At 45.6% G+C, this 19663-nt stretch overlaps 1 protein-coding gene across 3 annotated transcripts in view; it reads left to right on the top strand.

Moving 5' to 3' along the window:
- Positions 1–19663, top strand: part of ESPN (espin) — a 284273-nt gene that overhangs the window by 93748 nt on the left and 170862 nt on the right. For all 3 annotated transcript variants that reach the window (XM_073603648.1, XM_073603646.1, XM_073603647.1), the window contains exons 3-5: positions 5344–5530; positions 6721–6903; positions 12258–12389. In XM_073603648.1, coding sequence (XP_073459749.1) covers positions 5344–5530; positions 6721–6903; positions 12258–12389 — 502 coding nt within the window. The remainder of the gene's footprint in view (positions 1–5343; positions 5531–6720; positions 6904–12257; positions 12390–19663) is intronic.

Below are 19663 nucleotides of genomic sequence, written 5' to 3'. Positions count from 1 at the left end.
CTGCCGCAAGTCGGCCAAAAGTCCGCCAAAAGTCTGAAAAAAGTCAGTCGAAACTCTGTCAGACAGGCTGTCGGACTTTTGTAGCCGAAAAGTCCGACCGTGTGTACGCGGCATTAGAGATCTGTTCCATCACCCCCTGGTTGGGCTTTGAGTCGGAACCCGACGTGATGGAGGAGGAGACGCCCATTTTTTTTTCAGCAGACGGCCAGCTTTCCAATGAAATGTCTTTTTCTTTTAAAGGTAAAGAAAAGATTTGGGGTCTTTTTGACCCCAGATCTTTCCATAAAGAGGACCTGTCATCCTTATTTCTATTACAAGGGATGTTTACATTCCTTGTAATAGGAATAAAAGTGATCGAAAAAAAAAAAAAAAATGTGAACAGACCGTGTAAAAATAAAATAATAAAAGTAAAATAAATAATAATATAAATGTTTTTAAAGCGCCCCCATCCCTCTGTGCTTGCGGGCAGAAGCGAACGCATACGCAAGTTGCGCACGCATATGTAAATGGTATTTGAACCACACATGTGAGGTATCGCCGCGAACGTCAGAGCGAGAGCAATAATTCTAGTGCTAGATCTTCTCTGTAAGATCCCTTTCACACTGAGGCGCTATGCAGGTGCTATAGCGTTAAAAATAGCGCCTGCAAAGCGCCCTGAAATAGCGGCTCCATTCACTCTCTTTCATACTGGAGCGGTGCGCTGGCAGGACGTCAGAAAAAGTCCTGCCAGCAGCTTCTTTGGAGCGCATTAGGAGCAGTGCACTCACCACTCCTGAAGCTCCCCTGCCCATTGAAAACAGTGGGGCAGCGCTGCTATACCGCCGGCAAACGCCGCTGCAGCTGCGTTTTGCGCAGGGATTTAACCCCTAAAAATAGCACTGCTTTGCCGCTGATGCCCGGGGCGGCTCAGTGTGAAAGGGGTCTAATGCCCTGTACACACGGTCGGATTTTCCGACGGAAAAAGTGCGATCGGATTGTGTTGTCGGAAATTCCGTTCATGTGTGGGCTCCGTCTGACTTTTTCCGTCGGAATTTCCGACACACAAAGTTTGAGAGCAGGCTATAAAATTTTCCGACAACAAAATCCGATCGGTTAAATTCCGATCGTGTGTACACAAATCCGACGCACAAAGTGCCACACATGCTCAGAATAAATGAAGAGACGAAAGCTATTGGCCACTGCCCCGTTTATAGTCCCGACGTACGTGTTTTACGTCACCGCGTTCAGAGCGATCGGATTTTCCGACAACTTTGTGTGACCGTGTGTATGCAAGACAAGTTTGAGCCAACATCCGTCGGAAAAAATCCTAGGATTTTGATGTCGGAATGTCCGATCAATGTCCGACCGTGTGTACGGGGCATAACTCTAGACTGGTAAACTGTAAAGGCATTTAAAACTTCGCCTATGGAGATTTTTAGGTATCGTATTTTGACGTCATTCCGCAAGTGTGCACAATTTTAAAGCGTGACATGTTAGGTATCTATTTACTCGGCGTAACATCATCTTTCACAGTTTTTGGTTTTTTTTTATTAATTAAAGTGTATTTTTTCCCAAAAAATTGCGTTTGCACAACCGCTGCGCAAATACCGTGTGACGTAAAAAATTGCAACGATTTTCATTTTATTCTCTAGGGTCTCTGCTAAAAATAAATGTGTAATTTGTGGGGGTTATAAGTTAGTTTTCTAGTAAAAAAAATACTGATTTAAACTTGTTAACAAGTGAAAGGAAAAGCCTGGTCGGCAAGTGGTTAAAAGGAAAGTCCAGCCTGGGCTCATTTGGCTGGACTTCTCCTATGGATCACAGGAGAGTCGTTTGTTCTGCACTCCTGTGACCAGTCCGCTCTTTTTCTGACGTCACAGAAGTCAGTCCAGGCACCGTGGCATCCCAACAATAAAGTCTGGATCCACCAGGTGCCTGGACCGACACCCGGCTCCGCCCCTCAGCGAGCCACTGAGAGCCTGAGCCGGATGCCCCCCCGCCCCCTCCAAAGCCCATCGCTCCAGTGAGCGAGGAGGGGGGGGGGGAGAGCAGAGAGCTGTGACTGACAGTCATCAGCTCTCTGCTCCCGTAGCTGCGAGAACTGAGTGATCGGCGATGTTCGATCGCTCAGTTCTCAGTGCAGAGGTGTCGGGGGGGGCAGCTGCAGCAACCACCTAATTAAGTATGATACTAAGAGAAAAAACCCAACCCCATACTTCTCTTTTAAGTAAATCTGGAGACCCCACCATGCTAGCCCCTGTTCAGGCACTTCCTGTATTACGGTGACAACGCTCTGTCCGTGTCTCACAATTGCGCTCCTGCGTTGTCACCCTGTCAAGCAGGATTACAAGGGAGGCTACAAGTGGCAGTTTCAACATCTATTACGCAGGCGCAGTCCACTGATGTCACCAAAAAAAAAAAAAAAAAAGCCTTCCCTAAGAAATGCAATGCAGCCATTGCTGGGGTGCATGTAGACAGGAAGTGGCTGCAAAGAGGCAGCAGGAGATCACTCAGATGAAACAAAGAAAAAAAATAAATAAATAACATTAAAAAAAAAGCGGTTGTTTATGATGCACAGAACTTTAGTAACATGTTAGGATTTACAATGAGTTTAAAGTTGTATACAGTGTTGTTGGAGCGTGAGCTCTTGGGGCCAGAACCATTAAATCCAATGTGACGACATTGCCTCTGGAGGCTTGTAAGCATTAATTTGGTGAATTGATCTTTGGGTGTGCATAAAAATATCTGACATTCCGGCTCTAGGCGGGGGGGTGACTCTCATTTTTCCCATTCGGAGGATCTGCATTGCTTTGCTTGTTGTACAAAAAAAAAAAAAGTTTGCATTTGTTGCAGGAAAAAGAGACGTGCGCACTGCGAAAACACGCACTACAATCTGTTTAGTGAGCCAATTAATAGTGTCACCGAATAAATGGTATCGATCAATAAATGGTATCACCGAATAAATGGTATCACCCGAGGTCCAAACTTCTACATCTGCCAAATAGAAAGGATTTGACTTTTTTCATCGCAAATGAAAAGATTAAAGATCTGGATGAGTGTACATTACAGAATTTTTTTTTTTTTTTTTTTAATTATAGTTAGACATCTAAAGAATAGTGGATTTCTCAGTGTGCTTCAAAAAAAAAAAAAAAACTTGTAAAACTGTCTGCAGTAAATGAATTATTCAAATATGTGTGGAATGGGGTCAGCTAATGCAAAGGACCAGCCAAAACTTCTGTGTGAAACATCGCCCCCTAGTGGAGAATAAGAAGATTGCATTGAGTTGCTTTCCCCACAATATGCAGGAAAAGGTTTGATTTTTTGCAAAATGTCCTGAGATCAAAAGTGACATGAAAAAAGGGGCCACTCTGTGCAAAACGAGCTGCACAGTGGAGGTAAGTATGACGTGTTTGTTATTTAAAAAAAAACAAAAAAAAAAAACGAACCCTTTACAATCACTTGAAGCAGAAACTTCCACCAAGTTCTTTTTATTTTACAAACCAGTCACGGAGATTTACTACAACTGGAGCATTCAGAATCTGGTGCCGTTACTTTTTACTGTGGCCTTTGCAGAAGTTTGGCCAGTGGCAGGGCTGTCCCGTCCATTGGGGGGGCGCCGCCCCCCTAATCCATGCGCCTGGTCCCCTAATCTACATTCGGGGCGCCGGACGCATGGATTCCAATGGGGTTTTTTTTTTTTTTTGAAGCATGTGATTAGAGGCTGAGGCTCTAATTGGCTTCAAAAAGGGGTGGGCTCGGGGCGCAGAGCTACCCAGCGACATCATATGACGTTGTTGAATTTGAGCGGGAATATCCGAATGATGGGTGCAGCTACAGACATCATTCAGATATCATCTTTTAGAGCCGGCGATTCCCTTCACCGTAAGAACAATCATAGTGGCTGTTCAGCCTCTTGGTCGTTCTTACAGGCAGAGGGAGGGGACGCCCCCCTTCCGCCGCCCTCCAGTGCTTCCTTGGGCTCGACCATATGATCAACGAGAGGGAGAAGGACACCAATGTTCAACCGGTTCATGACGGAAGTTCACCATAGAGAATCCAGCAGGCCAGATGGCCCCCCGGATGTCTCTATGATTGTTTGGAGGCCGGGCACGATGTTATGACGTCACGCCCCCCCCCCCCCGGCCTCTGCATTTGAAATAATGCCGCTGTCTCGGCTGTGAAGCCAGGATTGTTTTATTTATTTATTTCCCAGGCTTCCCAACCTAGAGGAGAGATGTGAGGACTTATAGACCCCCAGATCTCTCTGTAAAGAGGACCTTTATTACAAGGGATTTTTACATTTCTTGTAATTGGAATAAAAGTGATTAAAAAAAAAAGTAAAAAGAAAGTGTCAAAATAAAGAATAAAAATAAAATAAACAATAAAAAATAAAATAATAAAAAATAAATAAAAATTGAAAACGCCCCCCCGTCCCCCCCCCCGTCCCCGCGTGCTCACGCCCAGAAGCAAACGTGTACGTAGGTCGCGCCCACATATGTAAATGACATCCAAACCACACATGTGAGGTATTGTGGCGATCGTTAGAGCGAGAGCAATAATTTTAATGCTAGACCTCCTCTGTAACTCTAAACATGTAACCTGTAAAAAATGTTAAAGCGTCGCCTATGGAGATTTTTAAGTACCGTAGTTTGTCGCCATTCCACGAGTGTGCGCAATTTTAAAGCGTGACATGTTAGGTATTTCATATTTCACTCGGCTTAACATCATCTTTCACATTATGCAAAAAAAGTGGGCGGAGTGGAGCCTGCTGGGCCCATCCCACAGCTCTGCTCTCTATCCTTGTGCAGGAGGACTGGTCTTGTCTCCATCCCCCTCCCATAGTTTTCTGTAGTGGGTGGAGCATCCCACAGCTCTGCTCTCTATCCTTGTGCAGGGGAAGTGGTCTTGTCTCCGCTCCCTTTTGTAGTTTTCTGTAGTGGGTGGAGCCTGCTGGCCCCTCCCACAGCTCTGCTCTCTATCCTTGTGCAGGGGGACTGGTCTTGTCTCCACCCCTCTCCTGTAGTTTTCTGTAGTAGGTGGAGCATCCCACAGATCTGCTCTCTCTCCTTGTGCAGGGGAGGTGGTCTTGTCTCCGCCCCCTTATGTCGTTTTCTGTAGTGGGTGGAGCCTGCTCGGCCCCTCCCACAGCTCCGCTCTCTGCACAGGGTATGTACAGCACAGTGATGATCTTTTACAAGGTAATATCTGGGTTTGCAAAGGCATTTGGTGCTCACAAAGTGGATTTATGTCCTTTGTGGCTTATTGAGAGATTTATGTAAATAACAATGTTTGTGCCCAGAGCTCTGCTTGATGACTTCATATCGAAGGGAAACCATTAACAATATTTTATTTTATTTTTTGCAGTGCAATAAATTCCCAGACAAAGAACGGTGCCACACCCCTCTACTTAGCCTGCCAGGAAGGACACTTGGAGGTCATAGAGTACCTGGCGAAGGACTGCGGGGCCGACCCCCATATCCGAGCGGTGGATGGAATGACCCCATTGCACGCAGCCGCTCAGATGGGTCACAGTACAGTCATTGTTTGGCTGGTAAGTACAACTGGAGGGTAAAGGAAGCCTGTCAAATGGGGGCCATGCTGGCTACTATCGCTGACATACTTTTGCTGACCGTCATGCTGATCCGCTGGCTTCAGTACTGAATCCGAATCGCTGTGCCGGAACAAGCATGCAGCAAGTGAAGAAAGAACTCCTGATTTGTATTCTTGTTCTGGTTCAGCCGTTTAAAAGTATACTCCGCACTAGTGAAACCACAGGATCAACATGGCAGCCGGTCAACTGGTATTTTCAGAAGAGGGTAATGCTGGCAGACACTGTATTTCCCCAACATTGATGTCAGTGAGATGAATAGTGCCCCGTCATTAGTGTCAATGAGATGAATAGGGGCCCATCATTAGTGTCAGTGGGAGGAATAGTGCCCCATCATTGGTATCAGTGGGAGGAATAGTGCCCCATCATTGGTATCAGTGGAAGGAATAGTGCCCCATCATTGGTATCAGTGGGAGGAATAGTGCCCCATCATTGGTATCAGTGGGAGGAATAGTGCCCCATCATTGGTGTCAGTGGGAGGAATAGTGCCCCATCATTGGTGTCAGTGGGAGGAATAGTGCCCCATCATTGGTGTCAGTGGGAGGAATAGTGCCCCATCATTGGTATCAGTGGGAGGAATAGTGCCCCATCATTGGTGTCAGTGGGAGGAATAGTGCCCCATCATTGGTGTCAGTGGGAGGAATAGTGCCCCATCATTGGTTTCAGTGGGAGGAATAGTGCCCCATCATTGGTGTCAGTGGGAGGAATAGTGCCCCATCATTGGTGTCAGTGGGAGGAATAGTGCCCCATCATTGGTATCAGTGGGAGGAATAGTGCCCCATCATTGGTATCAGTGGGAGGAATAGTGCCCCATCATTGGTGTCAGTGGGAGGAATAGGGCCCCATCATTGGTATCAGTGGGAGGAATAGGGCCCCATCATTGGTGTCAGTGGGAGGAATAGTACCCCAAGGGCCGGATAAAGGCAAGCAAAGGGCCACAGTTTGGAGACCACTGGTGTAATGTATTCATTTTTGCAACTAAAGATACCAGAAAACTAAACCCGTCATCTAAGTGTCTTCTAATAACTGTGCAGAAATCCTACAGGGACAGAATATGATAAAGGGCCACTCTAGTATGGGATTGTGTTGTACTCGGTATTGTATTGTAACTCTTCTTTTCTTGATTCCTCCAGATGAGTTTCACGGATATCAGTCTCTCTGAGCGGGACACGGATGGAGCCACCGCCATGCACTTTGCCTCCAGTAGGGGTCATGCCAAGGTCCTGAGCTGGCTCCTCCTCCATGGAGGGGACATGAGCACTGACAAGTTCGGGGGAACCCCTCTGCATGACGCCGCCGAGAACGGAGAATTGGAGGTGATTTTTTTTTTAAATGATTTTTCCAAACTTTGTACCTTTTCATTATTTAATGTCCAAATAGCTAAACACAAGAAAACTGCAATATAAACTGTCCATGATGATAGGAAGCTGTACTTCTCATTGGGCTACATGTTTACATGAAGAATGGCTTGTGTTTTCAGCAGCATCCGTCACCCTTTAGAGGAGGAATTCTGGCTGTCCCTTTAGGTGCATGACAAGTTGAATTTTGGACATCTCCTGCAATATGAATTTGACTTTTGGTGACATGCTCCCCAAGGGTTACCTACTTCTAAAGGGATGCTGACCCTGCAGCTTTTGTCATTAGAACCAATCTGCCAATCTGTGCCCACCAGTGCGGCTAATAAGTGCCCATAAGTGCCTCCTCATCAGTGCCACCTATCAGTGCCCATCACTGCTGCCTATCAGTGCCCATCAGTGAAAGAGAAAAATTACCTGTTTGCAAAATTTTATTACAACCTATGAAAGATTTTTTTTTTCTTTCAAAATATTCGGTCTGGGCCTGGGCACTTTCACCCCCTTCCTGCCCAGGCCAATTTTCAGTTTTCAGCGCTGTCGCACTTTGAATGACAATTGCGCGGTCTTGTGACACTGTACACATAGGACATTTTTATCATTTTCTTCCCACAAATAGAGCTTTCTTTTGTTGGTATTCAATCACCTCTGGGGTTTTTATTTTTTTTTTGTGCTATAAATGAAAAAAAGACCAAAAATTTTGTAAAAAAAAAAATGCATTTTTCTTCATTTCGGTTATAAAATTTTGCAAATTAGTCATTTTTTTTTTTTAAATTTTGGCCAAAAGTTATACTGCTACATATTTTTGGTAAAAAAATAACATAAATCAGTGTAAATTATTTGGTCTTTGTGAAAGTTAGAGAGTCTACAATCTATGGTGCCAATCGTTGAAAATGAATCACACCTGAAGTACTGAGGGCCAATCTCATTTCTTGAGACACTAACAAGCCTGGAAAGTACAAATACCCCCCAAATGACCCCCTTTTGGAAAGTAGACAGTCCAAGGTGTTTAGTAAGAGGCGCGGTGAGGTTTTTGAAGTTGTAAATGTTTCCACAATTCTTTGCAAAATTAAGATTTTTTTTTTTTAATTTTGTTTTTTATTCACAAAAGTGTCATATTCCGTGCATACCACAAATTACACCCCAAAATACATTCTGCTACTCCTCCTGAGTATGGCGATACCACATGTGTGAGACTTTACACAGCCTGGCCACATACAGAGGCCCAACATGCAGGGAGCGCCTTCAGGGGTTCTAGTGACATAAAATTACAAATCGAATTTCCTGACTACCTATCATACTTCTGTAAGGCACTGTAGGGCACTGATAAGCACTGTAGTGGCATAAATGAGCACTGATGTGGCATGAATGACCGTGGATGAGGCACGGATGTGGCATGGATGAGGCACTTATGTGGTATGGATGTGGTATGGATGAGGCACTGATGAGGCACGGATGTGGCATAAATGAGCACTGATGTGGCATGAATGACCACGGATGAGGCACAAATGTGGCATGGATGAGGCATGGATGTGGCACAGATGTGGCATGGATGTGGCATAAATGAGCACTCATGTGGCATGAATGACCACGGATGAGGCACGGATGTGGTATGGATGAGGCACGGATGTGGCATGGATGTGGCACGGATGTGGCATAAATGAGCACTGATGTGGCATGAATGACCACGGATGAGGCACGGATGTGGCATGGATGTGGCATGGCTGAGGCACAGATGGGCATGAATGAGGCATGAATGAGGCAGGGGTGAGTGCTGCTGCACCCTTCCTCCTCTCCTCGCATGCTGTACCGATCGGTATGTGCATCGTGCGACGAGAGGGGAGGAGCTGAACCGGACATGCGCCGGTTTATTGACAAGGGATCGCTCTGTCATTAGAGGGAGCGATCACGTGGTAAAGAGCCGATGTCATTGGCCCTTTACTGTGATCCGTGATGCACTGGGTCCGGGGAACCCGGCGAGCATGGACACTTTTGTGTGCGCTCCCCCAGGGGCGTGCAGGAAGCGCGAGTCTGGGAAGACATCATTGTATGCCCTCCCAGAAATAGCCGACCGTGCCGCAGCTGTCATTCCGCTATTGCCTGGTTGGCAAGTGGTTAAAGTAGAACTATAGGCAAAACTTTTTTTTTTTTTTTTTTCATTTTGCATAGAGTAATGGAGGGTTATAACCCCTGTCAGATTTTTTTTTTTTTTTTCACCATCTGTGTCCCATTGGGGAGATTTACCTTCACTTCCTGCCCCATAGCCAAACAGGAAGTGAGAGGAAATCAATGCAAAAAAAGGGAATTCCTTGGGGACCCCCCCAAGTCACCAGAACTAGTGTCCCCATTGGAAGATTTCCCCTCTATTACTTTTCTGGAGACAACCTATAATTTGGGATTTTCTTTTACTTTCACTTTCAATGATAATGGTAAACAGGACAAATAGAGAGGGAGAATCTCCCTAATGGAAGCACAGACAGCAATAAAAACCTGACAGGTGTTCTAATCCCTCTCCACTCTATCCAAAACTAAAGAAAAAGTTTTGGCTTTGTACTTTGTACAGTGTCTTCGGGGAGGCCCTTTGACACTCTGCTATTGTGTATCTGGGCAGTTGAGGACTCTCCTCGGATTGAAGAAGTCTTGTATTCTCAATAAGATGAACAGCAGAGGGCGCCAAATAAGTGCTATCTATCTATCTATCTATTATCTATCTATCTATCTATCTATCTATCTATCTATCTATCTATCTATCTATCTATCTATCTATCTATCTATCTATAAAAAGCATGTGATCCACCCAGCGTGGTATAATGAAAACCGTCTCGCAGTGTGCCTTTGGGGAAGTAAGAACGGAGATGCCGCTGTTAGATGCTGTGCAGGGCGCCTGAAAGCGAAACCTGAGGTCCCAGAGCCACTGTGGAGCGCATGGACTGTGCATGGATCTGCTGAGTGGGGGTACTAATGAGCTGGGGATCTACTGAGTGGGGGTACTAATGAGCTGGGGATCTGCTGAGTGGGGGTACTAATGAGCTGGGAATCTACTGAGTGGGGGTACTAATGAGCTGGGGATCTGCTGAGTGGGGGTACTAATGAGCTGGGAATCTACTGAGTGGGGGTACTAATGAGCTGGGGATCTGCTGAGTGGGGGCACTAATGAGCTGGGGATCTACTGAGTGGGGGTACTAATGAGCAAGGGATCTACTGAGTGGGGGTACTAATGAGCTGGGGATCTGCTGAGTGGGGGCACTAATGAGCTGGGGATCTGCTGAGTGGGGCACTAATGAGCAAGGGATCTACTGAGTGGGGCACTAATGAGCTGGGGATCTGCTGAGTGGGGGTACTAATGAGCAAGGGATCTACTGAGTGGGGCACTAATGAGCTGGGGATCTACTGAGTGGGGGCACTAATGAACAAAAGGGTGAACCGCTCCAGATGGGTTACTGAAGAAAACGTCCTCCTCAAAGTGGAAGCCAGGTGCAGGCTCAGCATGAGCAATATTGAAGAAATGGATTCTGGACAGCCGCACTGTGATAAAAGCCTTTATTGTAATGAATAGTCAACGTTCATGTGACAACAAGAGCAGGACAAGCAGCTGACATGTTTCACAACATCATTGTTGCTTAGTCATGTTGAGAAATGCGTCAGTTGGTTGTCCTGCTTCTGTTGTCACATGAACGTTGACTATTCATTACAATAAAGGCTTTTATCGCAGTGCGGCTGTCCAGAATCCATTTCTGAAATGTTGGGGGTACTAATGAGCTGGGGATCTGCTGAGTGGGGGTACTAATGAGCTGAGGATCTGCTGAGTAGGGGTACTAATGAGCTGGGGATCTACTGAGTGGGGGTACTAATGAGCTGTGGATCTGCTGAGTAGGGGTAATAATGAACTGGGGATCTGCTGAGTAGGGGTAATAATGAGCTGGGGATCTGCTGAGTGGGGGCACTAATGAGCTGGGGATCTGCTGAGTGGGGGCACTAATGAGCTGGGGATCTACTGGGCCCCTTTAAAACAAATAGAAAATCAACGCACCCACACGGGGCATTTCACAATCTACATTAAAGCTTCAAAAGAGCATCACCGAAGCATCAAAAACACATCAAAAAAGCACGTTGAAGCGGTAGGCTCTTTAATGTGTGGTAAAGTGGAAGCAAAGTGTAAAGGAGCCCTAAGTTTGTCCCCAGCATTGCCATATAGTGCTTAGGATGTTTATTTAAAGACCTCCTTCCATTTGGGAGCTGACACTTTGTGTGGCTGCTGGCTCTCAGTCCCATTGTCATTGACAGCCTGAGTACCCACGGATGCCTGAGAACCGGAGCGAACCATGAGACTGCAGTGCCATCATTTTTAATTGTAGATGTAATAGTCAAGTAATAAAAAAAAATAAATAATAATAATTAGTAAAATAAAAATGGGGGAAAAAAAGCAAAAATAGAAGCCTGCATGAGAACACTGCCATCTTGAGGCTGCAGTTGTATATACAGTCTCCTTCATTTTTAATTGTAACTAATTGTCTTCTATAAAAAAAATAAATAAAAACGCCACATTTTTTTAACATTCTTTTTGCATTTATCAGCCTAAAATAATAATTAAAAAAAAAAAGGAAAACGAGAGAAAAAGAAAGGCGCCAAGCAACCTCATAACATTATTTAAAATAGCACAAATAAAATGAATAATGTATGCACTCTGGGGGGGGGGGATTGTCATGAACCTATATGGAGACGATCATCAGGCTGGAGATGCTGTGAGAATATCGGAAATGCCCCGGGGACCGCCGATTGCTGTAGCCGGGATGGACACCTCCACACCAGATAAACATCCGAAATCAACCTCCTGCTTGTGTCCAATCTGCAGAGGATCATGGGAAACGCGTTTCGGGGAGAAGGTCCCTTCATCAGTCTTCTTGTGTTTTTTTTATAAGCTTTATTAGATTGTTACATTTCTAACTATGTGTGCAGACGCCAGCTCTCCGCGCCCCCCTGGTGGTTATTTCCGGTATCTTACAAGACTCTCTTGCTTATAGCTCACAGCGTTATTGAGTGCACCACGGGGGATTTTTCTTTAAAAACAATAATGTGACTATTATTAATACAATGTACCAGATAAAAGCTTTATATGTTCAGAAAAAGTTGTATAAAAATGTTTGGTATGCAAATAAGTCAGTTATCATCAAGCTACCGGTGTATGTATGGGACATCTGGGTATCCAGGGATCAGTGATGGGTTCATATACCTAAAATATTCATTGATGCCCCCCCCCCCCCCCTGTATAGGTAGTACAGTCAGCACTCTCATGGCATTGTTGTGTTTTTTGTTTTCAGTGCTGTCAGATCCTTGTGGTGAATGGAGTCAAGCTCGGAATTAAGGACAATGACGGGTACACCGCCGCCGACCTCGCCGAGTACAACGGGCACATGCAGTGCGCAAAGTATCTTCGGACGGTGGAAAATATGGTAATGGTTTTATTGATTCTGGGTCCTCTCTACATCTTTATTAAAAAGAAATTTAGGAAAGTCCCCCCCCCACTCACCTCTTGTTCATCTAATGCCGGGAAAAGGGGAAATCCCCCCCCCCCCCCCCACTCTGCAAGGGTTAAGGGCCTAGAAGTCGGCTCTTCCCTGGAATATATATGGCAGCTTACCAATCGTTAGATGTGGCGGCTGCATTCGTTTTCTTTTTTAGGCCCCCCCCCGGTGTTTTCACTTGGTGATCTGGCAACACACCTCCTGTATTAGATTCAATTCAACTGAGGACTAATCTGCACACTTATCCCCAATCCTAATATCCCTTTGCAAGATAAAATTCTCCCCAAACAAAAACTCCTTCTCTTCCAGTACAACTCCCCCCCATCCCCTCTCCCACTGAAATTCCCAACCAAATCTTTGCCCCGCCACCCCGATCCCCTCCTGGCACAAATCCTCAAATTTCCTCTCTGAGCATAAATCCTTGCCCCCCACCTCCCAAATCCCCTCTCCTAGCACAAATCTCCCCTCCTTCTAGCACAAATCCCCCAATCATCCCTACTAGTACACATCCCCCACCTCCTAAATCTCCCTCTCCTAGCACAAATCCCCCCCTTCCCAACCCCCTTCCTAACACAAATCCCCTACCTCCCAAATCCCCCCTCCTAGCACAAATGCCCCAATCATCCGTACTAGTACAACACATCCCCCACTACCCAAATCGGTTCTCCTAGCACAAATCCCCCCCCAATCCCCCTTCCTAACACAAATCCCCCACCTCCCAAATCCCCTCTCCTAGCACAAATTCTCCCCCCCATCCCAAATTCTCCCCCCCCATCCCCCCCTCCTAGCACAAATCCCCCAATCATCCGTACTAGTACAACACATCCCCCACTACCCAAATCCGCTCTCCTAGCACAAATCCCCCCCAATCCCCCTTCCTAACACAAATCCCCCACCTCCCAAATCCCCTCTCCTAGCACAAATTCCCCCCCCCATCCCAAATTCTCCCCCCCATCCCCCCCTCCTAGCACAAATCCCCCAATCATCCGTACTAGTACAACACATCCCCCACTACCCAAATCCGCTCTCCTAGCACAAATCCCCCCCCAATCCCCCTTCCTAACACAAATCCCCCACCTCCCAAATCCCCTCTCCTAGCACAAATTCTCCCCCCCATCCCCCCCCCTAGCACAAATCCCCCAATCATCCTTACTAGTACACATTCCCCACCTCCCAAATCCCCTCTGCTAGGACAACCCCCCCCCAATCCCCCTTCCTAACACAAATCCCCCCCATCCCCCCTCCTAGCACAAATCCCCCAATCATCCTTACTAGTACATATCCCCCACCTCCCAAATCCCCTCTCCTAGGACAACCCCCCCCCCCAATCCCCCTTCCTAACACAAATCCCCCCTCCTAGCACAAATTTCCTCCCATCCCACCCCCTAGCACAAATCCCCCCAATCATCCCCACTAGCACATATCCCCACCCCCCCAATCCCCCTTCCTAACACAAATCCCCCACCTCCCAAATGCCCCAATCATCCCTATTAGTACAACACATCCCCCACTGCCCAAATCCCCTCTCCTAACACAAATCCCCCACCTCCCAAATCCCCTCTCCTAGCACAGATCCCCCAATCATCCTTATTAGTACACATCCCCCACCTCCCAAATCCCCCTCCTAGCACAAATCCCCCCAATGATCCCTACTAGCACAATCCCCCCCTTCCTAACACAAATCCCCTACCTCCCAAATCCCCCCTCCTAGCACAAACCCCCTCAAATTTTGCCTCCTAAAACAAACCCTACGTCACTGTCGCCCCCCAAATTTGCTCCTCAGCACAAATGTTTGTTACTCAGAAGCTGCTGCCACTACTCCTGCCAGCTTATAGGTAGGATCCCCCCCCCACACTCCACGCCCCCCCCCAACCTCATGTGATACCATGGCGCCCAGGGCAGCCGTCCCTCCTGCCCACCGCTTGTCCCGGCTCTGATCCTCAGTTCCCAATGTGCACATGGCCATCCTAATGGCAGCTGAGTGTGAAGGCCATTCCTTCCCGATGTATCCAATCGGCCTGAGTGCTGTCTGGAGACTGCCTGGGCATGGCAACACGGGTCATTACCATAATCACATTCGATCCGATTTCCACAGTGATAGCTCGCCCAGCTGATACAGTTACTATCTCATACAGGATCCTGCCAGGCGATGGGAAGTAATGAGCTCTAATCCTTGTATTGTGAATAGAATGGAAAGTAAATTAGTCCCAAGACTCTGTTCAGCAGCGGAAAGGTTCAGGTCTGCACAGCACGATTGTCTTCAGACACCGCTACTTTATTATAACAATTATTTCTGTGCCGCAGAAAAGGGAATGATATATATCATGAGCAGTCTTGCAATGATTTGGGGAGTGGCTTAAGGGGAACTATATCGTTTTTGGGTCCATAATTTTTATAAAAGTATTTTGCAAAGCTGATATGTTTTAAACTGCTGCTTTATATTTTTTAAAATTTATATAAAATCTTATTTTATGAATACACATTTAATACAGGGTGCAGCCATGATGTAGAATTTAAGGGGCATCATGTATTTTCTCATGAGAGAATACAACAGAAACTGTTTGCCTTCAGGCTTTCTCTCTCTGACTGAATCTCTGTTTGACCCACCTGAACAACACAAGCAGCGAAAGGGGCCACAGAGGGCTGTCCAGCTGCAGAGTGTTCCTTCTGGGGGTTCTAGTGAGCTCAGGAGGAACAGGTGCAGTGTCCAGCCCCACTGCAGGCAGCCTATCAAGGTCTATGGCAAGCTGCGGCTGGACAGGGCTGTACCAAGTCAGGTATTGATATTGGCTGGGAAAACCTGGCTCACAATTGGTGTTCCATTTCATACCAAGAATGTTCAGTAGGGTTGAGATTAGGACTCAAGTTCCTACACAATAAACTGGCCAAACCATGTCTTTTATGAAGATGTTGGCTGAGAAGACCTGGCTCAGTCCAATTAATTTCAAAGTTGTTCAGTAGGGTTGAGGTTGCTGGAACTGAAAAGGGCTTTTCCAAGATTTTTACCAACAGGCTGGAGAAGGCTAGAACCCCTGTCACCCAAAAAAGCTTTCATGAGGTTAGGTACTGATGTTGAATGAGAACACCTGGCCACGATCGACATTCCAATTCATCCCAAAGGTGTCCAGTAGGGTCAGGGTCAGGGCTTTGTACAGGACACTTAAGTTCCTCCACACCAAACTGGCCAAACCATGACTTTATGAAGCTGGCTTTCTACACAGTCATGCTGGAACTGAAAATTACCTTTCCAAGACTGTTACCACAAGGCTTGGAGCCCAAACCATGTCTTTATGGAGATGTTGGCTGAGAAGACCTGGCTCAGTCCAAGTCATTTCACAGTTGTTCACTAGGGTTGAGGTTGCTGGAATTGAAAAGGGCTTTTTCAAGATTATTACCACCAGGCTGGAAAAGGCTAGAACCCCTGTCACCCAAAAGAGCTTTCATGAGGTTAGGTACCGATGTTGGATGAGAACACCTGGCCACTATCAACATTCCAATTCATCCCAAAGGTGTCCAGTAGGGTCAAGGTCAGGGCTCTGTGCAGGACACTCAAGTTCCTCCACACCAAACTGTCAAACCATGTTTTTATGGAGCTGGCTTTGTACATGCTGGAACTGAAAAGGACCTTTCCAAGACTGTTACCACAAGGCTGGAAGCTAAGGAAAAGGCTAGAACCTTTGCCATCCAAAAGAACGTTTGTGAGGTCAGGTACTGATGTTGGAATAGAAGAACTGACTCACAATTCATCCCAAAAGTGTTCAGTTCGGTGGAGGTCACTCCACTTGGGTTTCTTCACCCACAGCTGGTCACAAATTGTCTTTACAGACTTGGACCACCTATGTGGCTTGAACATCCTCCACTCTTCCAAGACTTTTAACAAGATTTTTGAGAGTGTCTGTGGGAATTTGTGGCTATTTTTGAGGTCAGGAACTGATATTGCATGAGAAGACCTGGCTCACAGTTGGCATTCCAGTTCATACCAAAGGTGTTCAATAGGGTTGAGGCCAGGAATCTGTGCAGGACATTCAAGTTCCTCCATACCAAACTGCTCAAACCATGACTTTATGGAGTTGACAAAGTCCTGGAGCTGCACGCCGAGATGTATACAGAGGCACAATTATCCTGGAACAAAAAAAGGGTCTGGAAAGAAGTTCCAAGAGGATGAAAGAGCACAACTGTCTATAACGACTTTGTATGATGTAGTATATAATAGTACCTTTCACAGGAAACACCTGACCCCAATCATTTGGAGAGATGTCCACATACTTTTGGCCATAAAATAGGCATGATGGTCAGGTGTCCACAAACCTGTGGGAATATAATGTAATAATTTTTGGTTTCTTTTCCAAATATTAACTTCATCTTAAGAGTGGTTAGCACTGCCATCTGGCACTACTGGGGTCGTCGGTTTGAATCCCAACCACGGCACTACCTGCCTGGAGTTTACATATTCTCCCTGTGCTTGCGTGGGTTTCCTCCAGGTACTCCGGTTTCTTCCCATACCCCAAATACATGCTAGTAGGGTAATTGGCTTCTGTCTAAATTGGCCCTTGTATGTGTATGTATGAACGTGAGTTGGGGGCCTTTTGATTGTAAGCTCCTTGATGGTAGGAACTGATGCATAGGTTTTTGCAAAGGGTGTGCCAGGTGTGCCTGGGCACACCCTAATCACCCCGTGTGGCGCATATTCCCCCTGTTTAGACCCCTGATATTTCACCAAATAGAAAAATGTTTGTTTTTTTTATTTTATTTTTCTCCTAAAAAAAAATGAAAATAAATAATAAAGAAATAAAATTGTAAAAAATAATAAAAAATAAAATAATAAAAATAAAAGCTACTGACACCGTCCTCTGCTCTACTGACACCGTCCACTGCCCTACTGACACTGTCCACTGCCCTACTGACACCAACCACTGCTCTACTGACACCATCCACTGCTCTAATGACACCGTCCACTGTCCTACTGACACCATTCACTGCTCTACTGACACCGTCCTCTGCTCTATAGACACCGTCCACTGCTCTACTGACACCATCCACTGTCCTACTGACACCGTCAGTATATATGTGTATGTATGTATGTGTATATATATATATATATATATATATATATATATATATATATATATATATATATATATATATATATATATATATACGCATGCACACGCACGCATATGTGTTTGAGCTTTGGGGTGCACACTTATGGACTGATGTGAATGTACTATTTACTGTACATGTAAAGCACTGCGTAAATTGTCAGCACTAAAAAGGTAACAGTAATACCAAAATAATAAATGAATAAAACAAGTTGTTCAGACTGGATGCTGACTGCACACTTGTGAAAATATTTATAATATAGCACAGCATATTATGTTAAAAATAAGATAAAGAGAGAGAAGAAATGTTAAACGTACAATAATATCTCATTTTAAAAAAGTAATTCAACCTCCTGATTGGATACAGATCATATGGGATGTTTAGGTAGAATATGACATTGCAGAGTACATCTAAGATTGTACAGAAATTGTACAGATTTTAGTATGGCCAGGTTTAGATTTTAAAACAAAAAATCTTTTTACAGTCAAGCTTCTATCCCTCATGTACTGTAGGATCGGCTTTTTATTAGGCCACGCTACATAGATCTATTTCCAGGGCTGATCTCTGGTGGCGAGCTTGTAAGAAATTCATTTTATTCGCCTAATGAGAAATCTTTAGGGATCGGTTTTAATTACCCATTAACCCTTTCAGTGATAGAATCTTGGTAAATGTCACATAACGGGCTTAAGGAAAAATCACAGCCGTGGCATTGGATTCTTCTCCTTTTCCTTGTCCTTGTCCTTGTCCTTGTCCTTGTCCTTGTCCTTGTCCTTTTCCTTGTCCTTCTTCTCCTTCTCTGTCTCCTTCTTCTCCTCCTTCTCCTTCTGCTTCTCCTTCTGCTCCTCCTTCTCCTCCTTCTCCTCCTTCTCCTCCTTCTCCTTCTTCTTCTCCTTCTCCTTTTCCTATTCCTTTTCCTTCTCCTTCTCCTTCTCCTTCTCCTTCTCCTTCTCCTTCTCCTTCTCCTTCTTCTCCTTCTTCTTCTCCTTCTCCTTTTCCTTTTCCTTTTCCTATTCCTTTTCCTATTCCTATTCCTTTTCCTTCTCCTTCTTTTTCTTCTCCTTTTCCTTCTTCCTTTTCCTTTTCCTTCTTCCTTTTCCTTTTCCTTTTCCTTCTCCTTTTCCTTTTCCTTCTCCTTCTCCTTCTTCTCCTTCTTCTCCTTCTTCTCCTCTTTCTACTTCTTCTCCTTCTTCTCCTTCTCCTCCTTCTCCTCCTTCTCCTCCTCCTTCTTCTCCTTCTCCTTCTTCTCCTCCTTCTACTTCTTCTCCTCCTTCTACTTCTTCTCCTCCTTCTACTTCTTCTCCTCCTTCTCCTTCTTCTCCTCCTTCTACTTCTTCTCCTTCTTCTCCTCCTTCTCCTTTTCCTTTTCCTTTTCCTATTCCTTTTCCTTTTCCTATTCCTATTCCTTATCCTTCTCCTTCTCCTTCTCCTTCTCCCTTTTCCTTTTTCTTCTCCTTCTTCTCCTTCTTCTTCTCCTTCTCCTCCTTCTTCTCCTCCTTCCACTTCTTCTCCTTCTTCTCCTCCTTCTCCTTTTCCTTTTCCTTTTCCTATTCCTTTTCCTTCTCCTTCTCCTTCTCCTTCTTCTCCTTCTTCTTCTCCTTCTCCTCCTTCTCCTTCTCCTCCTTCTCCTTCTTCTCCTCCTTCTACTTCTTCTCCTCCTTCTCCTTTTCCTATTCCTTTTCCTTTTCCTATTCCTTTCCCATCTCCTTCTCCTTCTTCTCCTTCTCCCTTTTCCTTCTCCCTTTTCCTTTTTCTTCTCCTTCTTCTCCTTCTTCTCCTTCTTCTCCTTCTCCTTCTTCTCCTTCTCCTTCTTCTCCTTCTTCTCCTCCTTTTCCTTTTGCTTTTCCTTTTCCTTTTCCTTTTACCTTTACTTGTCCTTTTACTTGTCCTTCTACTTGTCCTTGTCCTTCTTCTTCTCCTTCTCGCATGTGCAGTGCCAAAGTCGATCAAATGGTACTCGGTGAGCTTGGGCCATGCTGGCGCATGTTTGGGAGGGTACGTGCCTGTGCGTGACGTCATTGCGCACACGGAGCCTGGGTAAAAGAGACACACCTTTTCCTGCCAGACACTATTCCATCGCAAGAAGCCAGGGGCCTTCCCCCAAG

The sequence above is a fragment of the Aquarana catesbeiana genome, linkage group LG10, assembly GCF_042186555.1.
Source record: "Aquarana catesbeiana isolate 2022-GZ linkage group LG10, ASM4218655v1, whole genome shotgun sequence".
Lineage (NCBI taxonomy): Eukaryota > Metazoa > Chordata > Amphibia > Anura > Ranidae > Aquarana > Aquarana catesbeiana.
Note: the sequence above shows the minus strand (reverse complement) of the source record. Positions and strands in the feature narration are given on the sequence as shown.